Here is a 13562-nt window from a genome sequence, read left to right as displayed (position 1 = left end):
TGCAATGAAGTTACTGTGAAAATCCCCTAGTCGCCACACTCCGGCACCTGTTTGGGTACACCAAGGGAGAACTCAATGTCCAATTCACCTAACAGCATGTCTTTCGGGACTTGTGGGAGGAAACCAGAGCACCCGGAGGAAACCCATGCAGGCACAGGGAGAATGTGCAGACTCCGCACAGACAGTGATCCAAGCCTGGAATCAAACCTGGCACCCTGAAGCAACCGTGCACAGAAGCACTGTGCTGCCCATGTGTTTGGCAACCAATACAGGGGATGTGGGAACAGGGGGATTGGAAGCTGGTCATGTGATGACACCTCCAGGGATATGTCTGAACGGAGATGGCAACCCAAATATAACTGATTGTGTGGCCATACTTGGCATCGCCACTGAATACTCAAAACAGGGGCAGCAGAAAGTAGCTCTCTCTTTGATGGTACTTGCACATCTCTTGAACAAAACACCACAATTCTCCTTATTTCATGATGCAGCCTTGGCTGCAAACAGTTTATTCTTTAAGAAAAAAAACCGACAGTAACAAGGACAAAGGTACACCAGTCGAATCATTTGACCCATACAATAAAGATTCAGTCCCAACTGCCGTTCCCCTCCCCCAATAAATTAAGCACCTTTACCCAGTAGGTCAAGCCCCTAACACAAAACAGCCACAGCATGTCCTAAAGCTCAAGGTGGTACCTTAGTCACATCCATGACCACCCCCTCCCACCATACCGAGCATCTCCCCTCCCCCCCCCCCCCCCAACCCAAAACCCAACCCCATCAGAAAAAAAAGGGCCTGGCAGTTTACATGCAGTAAAAAAACACATTGTGGTACAGAACAGAATCATTGACTTCAAAATTACTTGTGTCTGTTTTGTTTTAAAAGGAATCATATTGATACCCCCCTTTTAATTGTACACTTATTGAAATAGGTATATGGCATTGGACACCAACACTGGTGTCACTCCCACTGATTATGCGCCAGGTATATAGGTACCTTGTGTCTTGGTTCTGTTGTCTAGTGGGCGGTATCTGGGTATACATGGGCGCAGTCTGCTTTGGAAGCGGTCCTTGAAATACAGGCCTGCTGTTTTGGGACTTGGATGAGTATCTATTGGAACAGAACAAAGCTTCGGCCAGCCCTCTATTCAATCCTTTAGTTTAGAAGGACTGCTGGCAGAGATTAAGGGTTGCGTTTTTGTGCGACATTTCCCTGTTTGCCATTTTAATGGAGGTAGTTAATTGATTTAAAATAAACAGGTTAAACACGGCGGGTTCCGATAAAATAGTGGGATGAGCAACGTCACACAAAGATAGTGAGCATTTGTCCCTTAAGAAAGCTAACCGTGGTTTTAAAATTACATTTCTTATCTGTTTCAAGAAAGAAAACTTGTTTCTCCAGTTAAGACGAGATACAATACAAATGCACGAAATTACGACTTATTTTTCCAGTGAATGTGAAAAGTAGTTTCCAGCTGGTCAATTAATCGAATGAAAGGAGAGACACTGGCTATTTCAGCTGGTGTGGGGCACCACTGTCCAGACTAATCTTGATCACACCCAACCTTCAAATGTGCACATCCCAGATGTGGTCACTGTATAGCAATTCTGAAGAAGAATCCTGGCTGATTTATTCATGGGCACCAAGGTGAACAAGAGCTCCCAAATATCACTGCTAGTGAAATTGGCTGCTGGGACAAAGATCAGGAGCTGAACTGCAACCGCCTGAGGACGATTGCCTTGGTTACACCGCAACACAGTTAAACTGGATTTAACTTCTGACCTATTGATCATGAGGGCAGCATCCTCAGTAGCTAGTCTGGATGTTTTGCAAAGTTGTGTTAACCTCTAGCAGCAACTGTTAGGAGTTAATGACTGTTGACCATCCTAACCATGTTAGAAATGGTAACTAGTATAATAGGCAATTGAAAATGATTCAGTAAATGTAGTTTTTCAATGAACTGATCAAGTTATTTGGGTTTATTTTGATGCTGCAATACATTTTTACACACTCAGGCTCTGGCCAGATAACTTGTTTTGGTGATATTGGTCGAGGGCTAAATGTTGGTCAGGATACTAGTCGGAACTCCCCTTTTCTTCAAAAATAAGATCCTTTATGACCACCTGAGATGGGAGCTTGGTTTACGATTTCATCCGTAAGGTGACACATGACAGTCCAGCATTCTCTACGTACTGCGCTGGGATGGTCAGCCCTGAGTCTTGTGCTCATGTTTCTGGAGTGGGATCTGAACCCATAACCTACATTCTCCTGGGTGGGTGCCCTTTTGCAGCCAGCTGTGGCTTGAGCAGATGGAAAACTGAGCAGGGTGCAAGATGGGCAGCCAGTTCGCTTACACCCATTGTTTGCTTCATCAGCCAAGGTGACATTCACCCTTCCCATGACCCTAACCTTTTGGGGCATGTTGGTAAATGACCAATGGGAGCCGAGAGGTCGAAAGAGGGCTGATAAGCTAGTTTAAATTTCCCAGGGAAAGAAAAACATATTTAGGGGTGAAATAAAAATCACTTTCAAATAGAACAGATGCAGAAAAAAGAAAAGGCGCGAATAATGGGCTGGGCAGAATGAACACAGGTACAGGTGGCCAATTGTTAATTGAATGCAGATTTTTGAGCACCTCAAATGCAATGTTTGGTTCCATGTCATAAATCTGATTTAGTCTGAAACACTCTGATGTGGGCCGAGATTCTCCGGTCTCCCGTAGTGTCTTTCTTGGCGGAGAATCTTCTGATCCCGCCGCTCCCATTGAATTCACCCCAGGCTGCTGGGAAACCTGTGGCGGGGGTGCACCATCGGTGGGACTGGAAGATCCCGCTGGCATGAACAGCCGGAAGATCTCACCCATGGAGATTTTTGAGGGTTAGGTTTAATTAATTAATTGTATAAAAGGCAATTTGGGAGTGACCTAATAGTGGAACTTTAGACAATGAATATCCCATAATATCGCCCTCTGTGACTCAGAGTCTTAAGTTTGTTTGTAGAACTTTTGTGAAGCGCCTTGGGACATTTTATTACTTTAAAGGTGCCCCAGCAAGTTGCTGTTGTTCTGAAAGTGTTTGATCATGTTGATATCGAGGAGAGCTGGATTCTCCGGTTCCCCAGCTGCGTGTTTCTCATCAGCCCACCATTTTCTGGTTGCAGGATTCCCTCTTTTCACTGCTTTTCAATAGGTTTTCCCATGGAAGTCACCCCATGCTGCCGATAAACCTCACGGGTAGGGGTGCGCTGCCGGTGGGAGAAGAGAATTCCGGCCATAGTTTCCACTTGTGGGGAGGAGACCAATACTTGAGGCCAAATGTGAGATAATCCCATGGAGAATTAAGGAGAAACCTCTTTATCCAGAGAGTGGTTAGAAAATGGAAGATGCTACCTGAAGGATTGGCTGAAGCGAATAGCATAGATCCATTCAAGGGAAAGGCAGTAAATGAGGGAGAAAGAAGCAGATGGATATGTTGATTGGGTTTGATCAAATAGGGTGGGAAGTGGCCAGTATCAAGAGTGGTGGGCAAAAGCACCTCTTACACAAATGGATGTGTCTGGATAGGCACACAAATCATACCAGGCGACGAAAGTGGTTGTTGCTGGTGTGTGTGTTTTAATTACCCTCTCTGGATAACTATTTTGTCAGGCTATACTGAAAAATAAACTCAGAAATTTGAAGATTTAAACATTACTGTGCAACTGATCAATAGTTGTTCTGATAATTGGTGATGGAAATGGTGTATAAATTTCATCCCTCATAATGCTTCCTGGGCTAAATAATTCATTGCTGGCTTGTTACTTTGGGGCAGAAGAATGATTATGGTGGTGTGTTGAAAGAATAGCTAAGCAAATGTTCAGTCTGAATGTTAACTTTCAGATTACACCCAATGAAATACAAAGTTATATACCAAAGAGCTTGTAGAACCTGCTTCCAAAGCATTTTGTATAAAGACATTCTTCCTTCATAGATTGGGGCTGGTGAGCCTGTGCTTTTAAAGTGGTTGTACATTTAATGAAAAACATGCTATTACAATCTTGTTAAAACATTGACATACGTCTGAATTCTTACTTAACCTTAAATCTAATTAATTAAGTGTAGTTTTGAGATTTGATTCTGCGTTGTTGTAGTAAAAAGGCTCAATACTTTTAAGGAATAAAGACGTTTTTCTCCATCTCCTACTTCTTGTGACATGATTCCAGGAGCCAGGCACCTTTCATTATCAGGGGACACTTCTTTACATTGGAACCTCGACCCCATGGCTATTTCACAACAGGTGCAACACTGCCAAGCCTGGCCCTTTCCTTACCAGGGGTTGCGTGGGTTTGGCCAGTTAAATTGTTATTGAGATCAGCTAACCCAAAGCCTCACTCCTTTTAGTAACTGAGCCAGTAACAGTGGTAAGTACTGCTAAATCTACTTAAACCACATTAACTGTAGCAAAAAGCTTGGGACAAGAAAAGGTCAAGGCTTGAAAAATTATTCCCTTTTGGTAAAGGCTCCAGCCATATCTTCTGTCAATACTGACAGGACAGTGTAGCTTTATTCTGGTGTAGTGTCAGCCTAAATGAATACCCCTGGCTTTAAGTATTAGAAACAGTAACTACACATTCGATGCCGAGCCCCACAAGAATCAAACTGAGGAAATTGGTGTGCAAACTGCCAGGACAATATGAAGAGAAGACATTTCAAAGAAACTGGATACCAGAATATAACTATCTATCAAGGGGGGGGGGGGGGGGGGGGGGGGGGGAGGGAATGGAAAGACAATTTTGAGAACCAACATAATTAGGATATAATTTAAAAGTAAAACTTGTTCAGTCATTATATGCAATTATTCCCATTATTAGATGTAAAACTTGAAAAACTCTACCTACAAAAGCCCCGATAGTCTCGGGGCTTTAAAAATCTACAATTACATTTTCAAATTGGCATTAGTATAGTTAACTTAAACATTTTCTAGTTTGCTTGTTCAACAATGCAAGTAAATTCATTCTTTCATATACTGAGCTACAAAACAGCTCGGGTCATTTCACAAATAAGAGTCTTCTGTTAGAGGAATTGTGTTGAAAATTCCCTGATTCATTAAACACCGCTCATTATATTTTGCTGACAAACACTTGATTTTCTCAATCCCAGTGTATGTAGAAACAGGAGGGATGCATTTCATGGAGAACAAAAAAAATATATAAACATACGATCTAATATTTGTCATCCTCCGGAAGCAGCCGTCAATTGGTGCAAATTAAATTATTTTGATAAAGAATGTCCAAGGCATTAGCAGCTGTGGAGAATTAAATTACATCAATGTTTATCCCTATTTCGATGAGGGAGAAGGAAAAAAAATAAAATTTACTAATCAGTGTTGAAGATTTACATCTTTAAAAGCCAGGTGAATTAGATGGAAATTTAGTGCCTTATAAAGAGAAGCCATTTTGTTCTAGAATAGATGCATCAAGGGAATTACAGATCCATATGCCAAAAGGCACCACAGCTTCATTAAGACAGACAACCTGACAAAAAAAATTGTTAGGATTCATTCCAGAGGGCCAAGTTTTCCTTTAACAAATAATAATAATTTGATGTTTTATTGTACGCAGTGCTAAGGCGACCAGTCAAACAAATGTTCTAGTTCACTTTGTCCTGGAATATATAGAGGTTGTTTGTGGCGGCTACTGCTATGATGTTCTCCGACGGGTGCCACGCCGTGTGCAGAATCTTCTTACTGAAGTCCAAACTGTCAACACTAATTTCATCTTTCTTCCTTTTCCCACCCATGCATACTTTTCGGGGTTTGAGTATTGCTCTGGGCTTGCTGTTTTCCCGCGATGCTTCCAGTGTGACATCACGCTTTGTGTTGCGGTCGAACATTCGGAAGAAGTTGTTGTAAGAACCAGTCATGATTACACTGTGAAGCAAATGAACACAGGGGGGCAAGAAAGGAAGGCTTATGTTTATATAATTTCAGAATGCATCGCAACATTCTACATGCACAGGTTAGGCTGACTGGCCTGTAATTATGTGGCCTATCCATTACTCCCTTTTTAAAACAATGGTACAATGTAAACAGTCCCCCAACGCCGTGCCCGTAGCCAGAGAAGATTGGGATAATGACAGACAGAGCTTCCACCGTTTCCTCTTTTGCTTTCCTTATCAATTTGCAGTACTTTTCATCCTGGCCTGGCAATTTATCTAATTTCAAAAATGCTAAACCACTCAATATTTCCTATTTCCTTGTACTTATTCCCTCCAATATTTCACACTTTCTCTTCCTTAACTATGTTTGCATTAATTCCCTTCTGTTGTGAAAACAAACACAAAGTATTAATTTAGGTGCTCTGTCACCACACACAAGTTTTGTTTTGGTCTCTATTGATAGATAAGTCTGTTTAACCTGCTAAGAATCTCACCTTTTAGGCTGCACTATCGATACGTTTTTCCCACAGGGCACTTCTTCACATTTCTTTTTTTTTAAATTTTAAATTTAAATTTTCAAATTTTAACAATTAAACATAAAAAACACATAACATTTACAAAATAAAACCAACCCAAAACAAAATCCCAGACCCTCCCCCAACCCGCTCCCTCTCCCACCTTCTCCCCTCTCCCATGGCAATTAGTGGCAACCAGCTCCCCAAATTGCAATGCAAACAAACCTGACGCGCGCCCTCTCTGAGGAAATTTTCTTCACATTTCTGAACAAAGAACAGCATTTGTTCCCTGTCTTGACATAATACCCTATTTGTATCAGTCCTCCATCTTCTGTATTCATCCTCACAGTTTGCCATCATAGATTATCATAGAATTTACAGTGCAGAAGGAGACCATTCGGCCCATCAAGTCTGCACCTGCTCTTGGAAAGAGCACCCTACCAAAGGTCAACACCTCCACCCTATCCCCATAACCCAGCAACCCCACCCAACACTAAGGGCAATTTTGGACACTAAGGGCAATTTAGCATGGCCAAGCCACCTAACCTGTACACCTTTGGACTGTGGGAGGAAACCGGAGCACCCGGAGGAAACCCACGCACACACGGGGAGGCTGTGCAGACTCCGCACAGACAGTGACCCAAGCCGGAATCGAACCTGGGACCCTGGAGCTGTGAAGCAATTGTGCTATCCACAATGCTACCGTGCTGCCCTGCCATGCCCCTCATTTTCTAATTTGTGTCAGTGATTTTCAATATTGTTCCTGGGCCCAAATCATTTATATGAATGAATCACGAGAATGCCCAAAGATCTTGACGACACCACTGGGGCAGCACGGTAGCACAGTGGTTAGCACTGTCACCCCACAGCTCCAGGGTCCCAGGTTCGGTTCCCAGCTTGGGTCACTGTCTGTGCGGAATCTTTAAGTTCTCCTCGTGGCTGCGTGGATTTCCTCCGGGTGCTCCGGTTTCCTCCCACAGTCCAAAGACATGCAGGTTAGGTGGATTGGCCATGCTAAATTGTCCTTAGTGTCCAAAGGGGTTGGGTGGGGTAGCTGGGTTATGGGTATGGGGCGGAGGTGCAGGCTTAAGTGGGATGTTCTTTCCAAGGGCCGGTGCAGACTTGATGGGCCGAATGGCCTCCTTCCGCACTGTAAATTCTATGTCTACTCTTATCCGACTTACCTGGGCAACATTAACCTTAACTCTTTCCTTTATGCCCTTGAACCATTTCTAAGTGACTTTAGTTCCCTTATTGCTATGGAGATTTTTTTTTGTAACAAATCTCTTATTGTACCACCGTATCAAATTTCTTCTGAAAATCCACGCACACAAAATCAGACAATTTTCCTTTATACCATGTGATTTCCTAAACAAATGATCTGCCCCTTCTGAAGTCGGAATTTTATCAGGATATGGTACCTCATACCAAGTGACCACTCAATGTTTCTCAGTGTTAAATGTCCAGTGTGGCCTGGTCCTGTCCTCACCAGAGCACAACACACTGGTCAGGAATGGCAACCCTGGAAGAGAAACATCCCTTCCTGTGCAGAGATACTGAGGCCAATAGATGTTGAACCAGAATCTCTATAAGATTCAGTGCTACAATGGACGATGAACATACTCACACATCCATCGGGAGACTGGAATGCCAATTTCAAACTTACTTTACCCAATATTGATGCAGCTGAAGTAATTGCAAATTTTTTGCCTATAAAAAGGACAATGTGGTTGACTCTTAACTGGACCCTAAAGGATAATTAGGGATGGGCCATAAATGCTGGCCTAGCCGGTGACACCCTTGTCCCATAAAATAGATAAAAATGTAAATGACGTCTCCAGTCCAGGTAGAAAGGGCAAGGAATGCAGACTATTTCACTGACCTGTTGCCTACAGTCAGGCAGTCAGATCCAAGATATCACCTACCTGTCAGAGCCATTCCACACACACTCAAATTTGTCAAAGATGCAGTCGTTTTCATAGAGGGAACACAGCTTATTTCTCAGATATTCATGCACCTGAAAAAATACCAATAGCAAAGAAACAGGGGTTAAGAACAGGAATGACTTGTTTAATTACTAGATACTATGGGATCTCTTGTGGTGCCTGCTCGGAGCTCAATTTTACAAGGGCAGAAAGTAATAATATAATAATCTTTATTGTCACAAGTAGGCTTACATTAACACTGCAATGAAGTTACTGTGAAAAGCCCCTAGTCGCCACATTCCTGCGCCTGTTCGAGTACACTTAGGGAGAATTCAGAATGTCCAAATTACCTAATAGCACTTATTTTGGGATTTGTGGGGGTAAACCGGAGCACCCGGAGGTAACCCACGCAGACACAGTTTCAAGGGAAAGGGGTGGAGCCAGTGACTAGATAATAGAACTTGTGGCAGAGAATGGAGACACTGTGCACGTTTTAACGCCCAAAAAACCGAGTCCCAGTTTTGCTGCATACAGTGGGGTGTCTCTTGGCGCTTGCAGCACCGAGAATGACCCCGCTATCAAATGGGACCCTTTTCTTTTGACCTCAGCAAGGAACACCCTGCCAAGGCCACACAATATTAGTGCAGGAAGAGATCAGGGTGACATCTTTAAACGTCACTCCGATCTCCCGACCCTCCTCCGACTCCCCACCACAGCCTCCAGACACCCCCACCACCACACCATGCACCACTTTACCTCTTTGGGGTTCCTCGAGTCCTCCCTCACCCCACCTCTTAAGGTCAGGGCACCCCCGGGCCCAATCCCTGGCATGGCAACCTGGCACCTTGGCTAATGCAGCCTGGCACCTGGCAGTGCCCTGTCAGCACCACCTGGACATCCTGGCACCGGTGCCCTGATGGTGGGTTGGGGGGGGGGGGGCGGGGAGGCTTTGGCTCAGTTGGCTAGACGGCTGGTTCATGATGCAGAGTTATGCCAACAGTACATGTTCAATTCCCATATCGGCTTAGGTTATTCATTAAAAAAAAAAAATTTAGAGTACCCAATTCATTTTTTCCAATTAAGGGGCAATTTAGCGTGGCCAATCAAAGAACAAAGAACAAAGAACAAAGAAATGTACAGCACAGGAACAGGCCCTTCGGCCCTCCAAGCCCGCGCCGACCATACTGCCCGACTAAACTACAATCTTCTACACTTCCTGGGTCCGTATCCTTCTATTCCCATCCTATTCATATATTTGTCAAGATGCCCCTTAAATGTCCCTATCGTCCCTGCTTCCACTACCTCCTCCGGTAGCGAGTTCCAGGCACCCACTACCCTCTGCGTAAAAAACTTGCCTCGTACATCTGCTCTAAACCTTGCCCCTCTCACCTTAAACCTATGCCCCCTAGTAATTGACCCCTCTACCCTGGGGAAAAGCCTCTGACTATCCACTCTGTCTATGCCCCTCATAATTTTGTATACCTCTATCAGGTCGCCCCTCAACCTCCTTCGTTCCAGAGAGAACAAACCGAGTTTATTCAATCGTTCCTCATAGCTTATGCCCTCCATACCAGGCAACATTCTGGTAAATCTCTTCTGCACCCTCTCTAAAGCCTCCACATCCTTCTGGTAGTGTGGCGACCAGAATTGAACACTATACTCCAAGTGTGGCCTAACTAAGGTTCTATACAGCTGCAACATGACTTGCCAATTCTTATACTCAATGCCCCGGCCAATGAAGGCAAGCATGCCGTATGCCTTCTTGACTACCTTCTCCGCCTGTGTTGCCCCTTTCAATGACCTGTGGACCTGTACTCCTAGATCTCTTTGACTTTCAATACTCTTGAGGGTTCTACCATTCACTGTATATTCCCTACCTGCATTAGCCCTTCCAAAATGCATTACCTCACATTTGTCCGGATTAAACTCCAATCCACCTACCCTGCACATCTTTGGGTTGTGGGGGCGAAACCCACGCAAACACGGGGACAATGTGCAAACTCCACACGGACAGTAACCCAGAGCCGGGATCGAACCTGGGACCTCTGCTTAGGTTATTCATGAAGACACAGCCTTCTTAACCTTGCCTCGACCAGCCCCTCAAGGTGGATTAGGTGCACAGGGCACTGATGAGGAGGCCGCAGATGGGGGAGCTGCCGAGAGCGATGGTGGTGAGGCTGCATCGGTTTTTGGACAAGGATAAAATTCTGAAGTGGGCGGGGCAGACGGAAGCAATACACCTGGGAAGGGAATGAGCTGCGGATTTACCAGGACCTGGGTGTGGAGCTGGCAAAGTGGAGGGCTGGGTGCAACTGGATAAAGGTGGCCATCTTTAAGGGGGTGAAGTTTGGGGTTTTGTATCCTGCCCGCTTGTGGGTGACACATTAAAAGCAGGAATTTTATTTTCATAGAATTTACAGTGCAGAAGGAGGCCATTCGGCGCGTCGAGTCTGCACCGGCTCTTAGAAAGAGCACCCCCACCCAAGGTCCACACCTCCACCCTAACCCAGTAACTCCACCCAACACTAAGGGCAATTTTGGACACTATGGGCAATTTATCATGGCCAATCCACCTAACCCGCACATCTTTGGATTGTGGGAGGAAACCGGAGCACCCGGAGGAAACCCACGCACACACAGGGAGGATATGCAGACTCCGCACAGACAGTGACCCAAGCCGGAATCAAACCTGGGACCCTGGAGATGTGAAGCAATTGTGCTATCCACAATGCTACCGTGCTGCCTTTGACTCACTAGAGGCGGAGGTGGACTTTATGAGGGACCAGGGAGGAGTGTGAGGACATTGAACTTTGGAGAGGAGCTTTGTGTTCATTGTAAGGCACATGGGATGGGTTTTGATAGGGGAACGGTGATGGTGAGCTTGCCTTTTGTTTCTCTTTGTTGGTGGTTGGGTGGATTGGGGGGTGGGGAGGGATTAAGGATGGATTGGAGGAGTGAGGGAAAGTCAGAGGCCCTGGGCGGGGACCACCATCATAGCTGAGCAGGCTAGTTACTGGGAGTGAAGTGGGGGTTGCCAGGAGGAAGGCGTGGGGGGGGGGGGGGGGGGGGGGGGGGGGGGGGGATGGGGTTGTTTTTATGTTTGGTGGTGGGGGTTGCTGACATGGGTGGATTTGGATTTATTGTCACGTGTACCGAGATACAGTGAAAAGCATTATTCTGCGTACAGTCCAAGCAGATCATTCCATACATGAAAACAGAGGACATACAATAAATACACAAAGTACATATATAGATATTGGGTGAAGTATACGGAGCATAGTGCTACACAGTAGAAAAGATGCGTGGAGAGATTAGCTCAGTCCATCAGAAGGTTATTCAGGAGTCTGGTAACAGCAGGGAAGAAGCTGCTTTTGAATTGGTTAAAGCGAGTTCTCAGACTTTTGTATCTCCTGCCCGATGGAAGAGGTTGGAAGAGAGAATAACCCGGGTGGGAGGGGTCTTTGATTATGCTGCCCGCTTTCCCAAGGCAGCAGGAGGTGTAGACAGAATCAATGGATGGGAGGAGGGTTCGCGTGATGTACTGGGCTGTGTTTCTTACAGTCTTGGGCCGAGCAGTTGCCTCAAACTAACAACCCATGGAATCAGTCAGATATCAGAAGGCATATCAAACTCAGAAACTAATCCTCCTATCATCAGTTCATGATCTAACATTGAAAGTCTATACAATATTAGTTTCAAGTTTTAAGGGAGCTGAAACATCACGCCTGCCGGAGAATGCATGTCCGTCAACTGATCCACCACATAAGTGCAGCATCCACATGCAAGACAAATTGAAGGTTGAACTAGACAAAATGGAGAAAGATGGAATCACTGGAAGAGAACAACAGCACACAGAATGGTGCAGCTCACGTGTCATAAAGAAAATGGATAATTGAGAGTATGCCTTGATACATGATCTTTAAACGTAGCATTGAAATGTTGGTCTTACAAAATACCCGCAATAGAAGAGTTAAATATGAGATTTATGGGTTGAAAATTCTATTTGATGCGTGATGCCAAGAATGGTTACTGGGCAGTATTTCTTGGGAGAAGTCCCAAGTGTTTACTACATTTCGTGCCCCATTCAGACAATACTGATTTCAACAACTTCCTTTCGGGCTGTTAGCCAGGATCTCTTCCAAGCTCACATGGACTGCATTACATGCATTGTACCAGGATGCATCTGTATCGCTGATGCCATTGTTGTTGTGGGGAGAATAAAGCAACAACATGACCATAATCTGCACTTACTGATGCAAGTGGCATGTAATGAAGGATTGGTGTTTAACAATCGGAAATGTGACATCAATGTGCAGCAGACCAATTTATTTATTCCAGTGCTGGCAAATAGCCCAATCCAAGTAAAATAGAGCCATGCTCAAGTCATGTCAACTCAAGATGAGGATGATTTGTTTAAGTCGCTTTAATTTCTTGTCTCTATACACTCCCAATTTCGCTCAAATATCTTCATCGCTAAAGGAATTGTTTCAAAAGGGTATGCCTTTCCTATGGCATGGAGCCCAGCAACACCTGTTTGAAGCACGGGAACAGTCATTATCAGAAGCACTGATGTTGCAATTTAAGATCCTAGGGAGACAATGTCCCTGAAGTTAGATGCATCACAGAAAGGTCTGGGAGCATGTATACTACAAAAAGGCAAACTAATTGCAGTTGCTTCAAAATCTCTGTCCCTAACGCAATCCAAAGACTTCAATAATGAGCAGGAAACATTAGCTTTCGTGTTTGGAATTATGCACTTCATACCTATTTATTTGGAAAAGATTTGTGATGGAGACCGACCACAAGCCACTGGAGGTGATTTGGTAGAAATCAGTAACCACTGCACTGCCAAGATTGCAACATCTCTTGATAAAGATTCACGGTTACGACTATGAGATTAGATACGAGTCAGGTATCTTGATGGTCACATTGGACACATTTAGCAGATTGCCTAAGCCTGTGAAAACTGACGATATGTCCGTACATCTACAAGTTGACTTAATTGACATTTTTTAAAAATATATATTTTATTACAAACATGTATCAAAACAAGTTACAGCAAATAAACACCCCGGGGACATATACTTCCCAACAATCAACTGTATAGTCTGTACAGATTTTCCCCCACTTTCACCACCCCCCTCCCCCGCGACGAACAGCTCCTCAAACATGGTCACAAACATCCCCCACCTTTTCTCAAACCCTCC

At 44.5% G+C, this 13562-nt stretch overlaps 1 protein-coding gene across 4 annotated transcripts in view; it reads right to left on the bottom strand.

Annotated features, from left to right (window-relative positions):
- Positions 1 to 475: 475 nt before the first annotated feature.
- LOC140426748 (serine/threonine-protein phosphatase 2A 55 kDa regulatory subunit B beta isoform) overlaps positions 476 to 13562 on the bottom strand; it is an 892336-nt gene continuing 879249 nt past the window's right edge. For all 4 annotated transcript variants that reach the window (XM_072511886.1, XM_072511887.1, XM_072511888.1 and 1 more), the window contains 2 exons: positions 8356 to 8447; positions 476 to 5907 (listed from right to left, as the gene is read on the bottom strand). In XM_072511886.1, coding sequence (XP_072367987.1) covers positions 5628 to 5907; positions 8356 to 8447 — 372 coding nt within the window. In that variant the 3' untranslated portion in view covers positions 476 to 5627. The remainder of the gene's footprint in view (positions 5908 to 8355; positions 8448 to 13562) is intronic.

The sequence above is a fragment of the Scyliorhinus torazame genome, chromosome 7 (assembly GCF_047496885.1).
Source record: "Scyliorhinus torazame isolate Kashiwa2021f chromosome 7, sScyTor2.1, whole genome shotgun sequence".
NCBI classification, from domain to species: Eukaryota; Metazoa; Chordata; class Chondrichthyes; order Carcharhiniformes; family Scyliorhinidae; genus Scyliorhinus; species Scyliorhinus torazame.
Note: the sequence above shows the minus strand (reverse complement) of the source record. Positions and strands in the feature narration are given on the sequence as shown.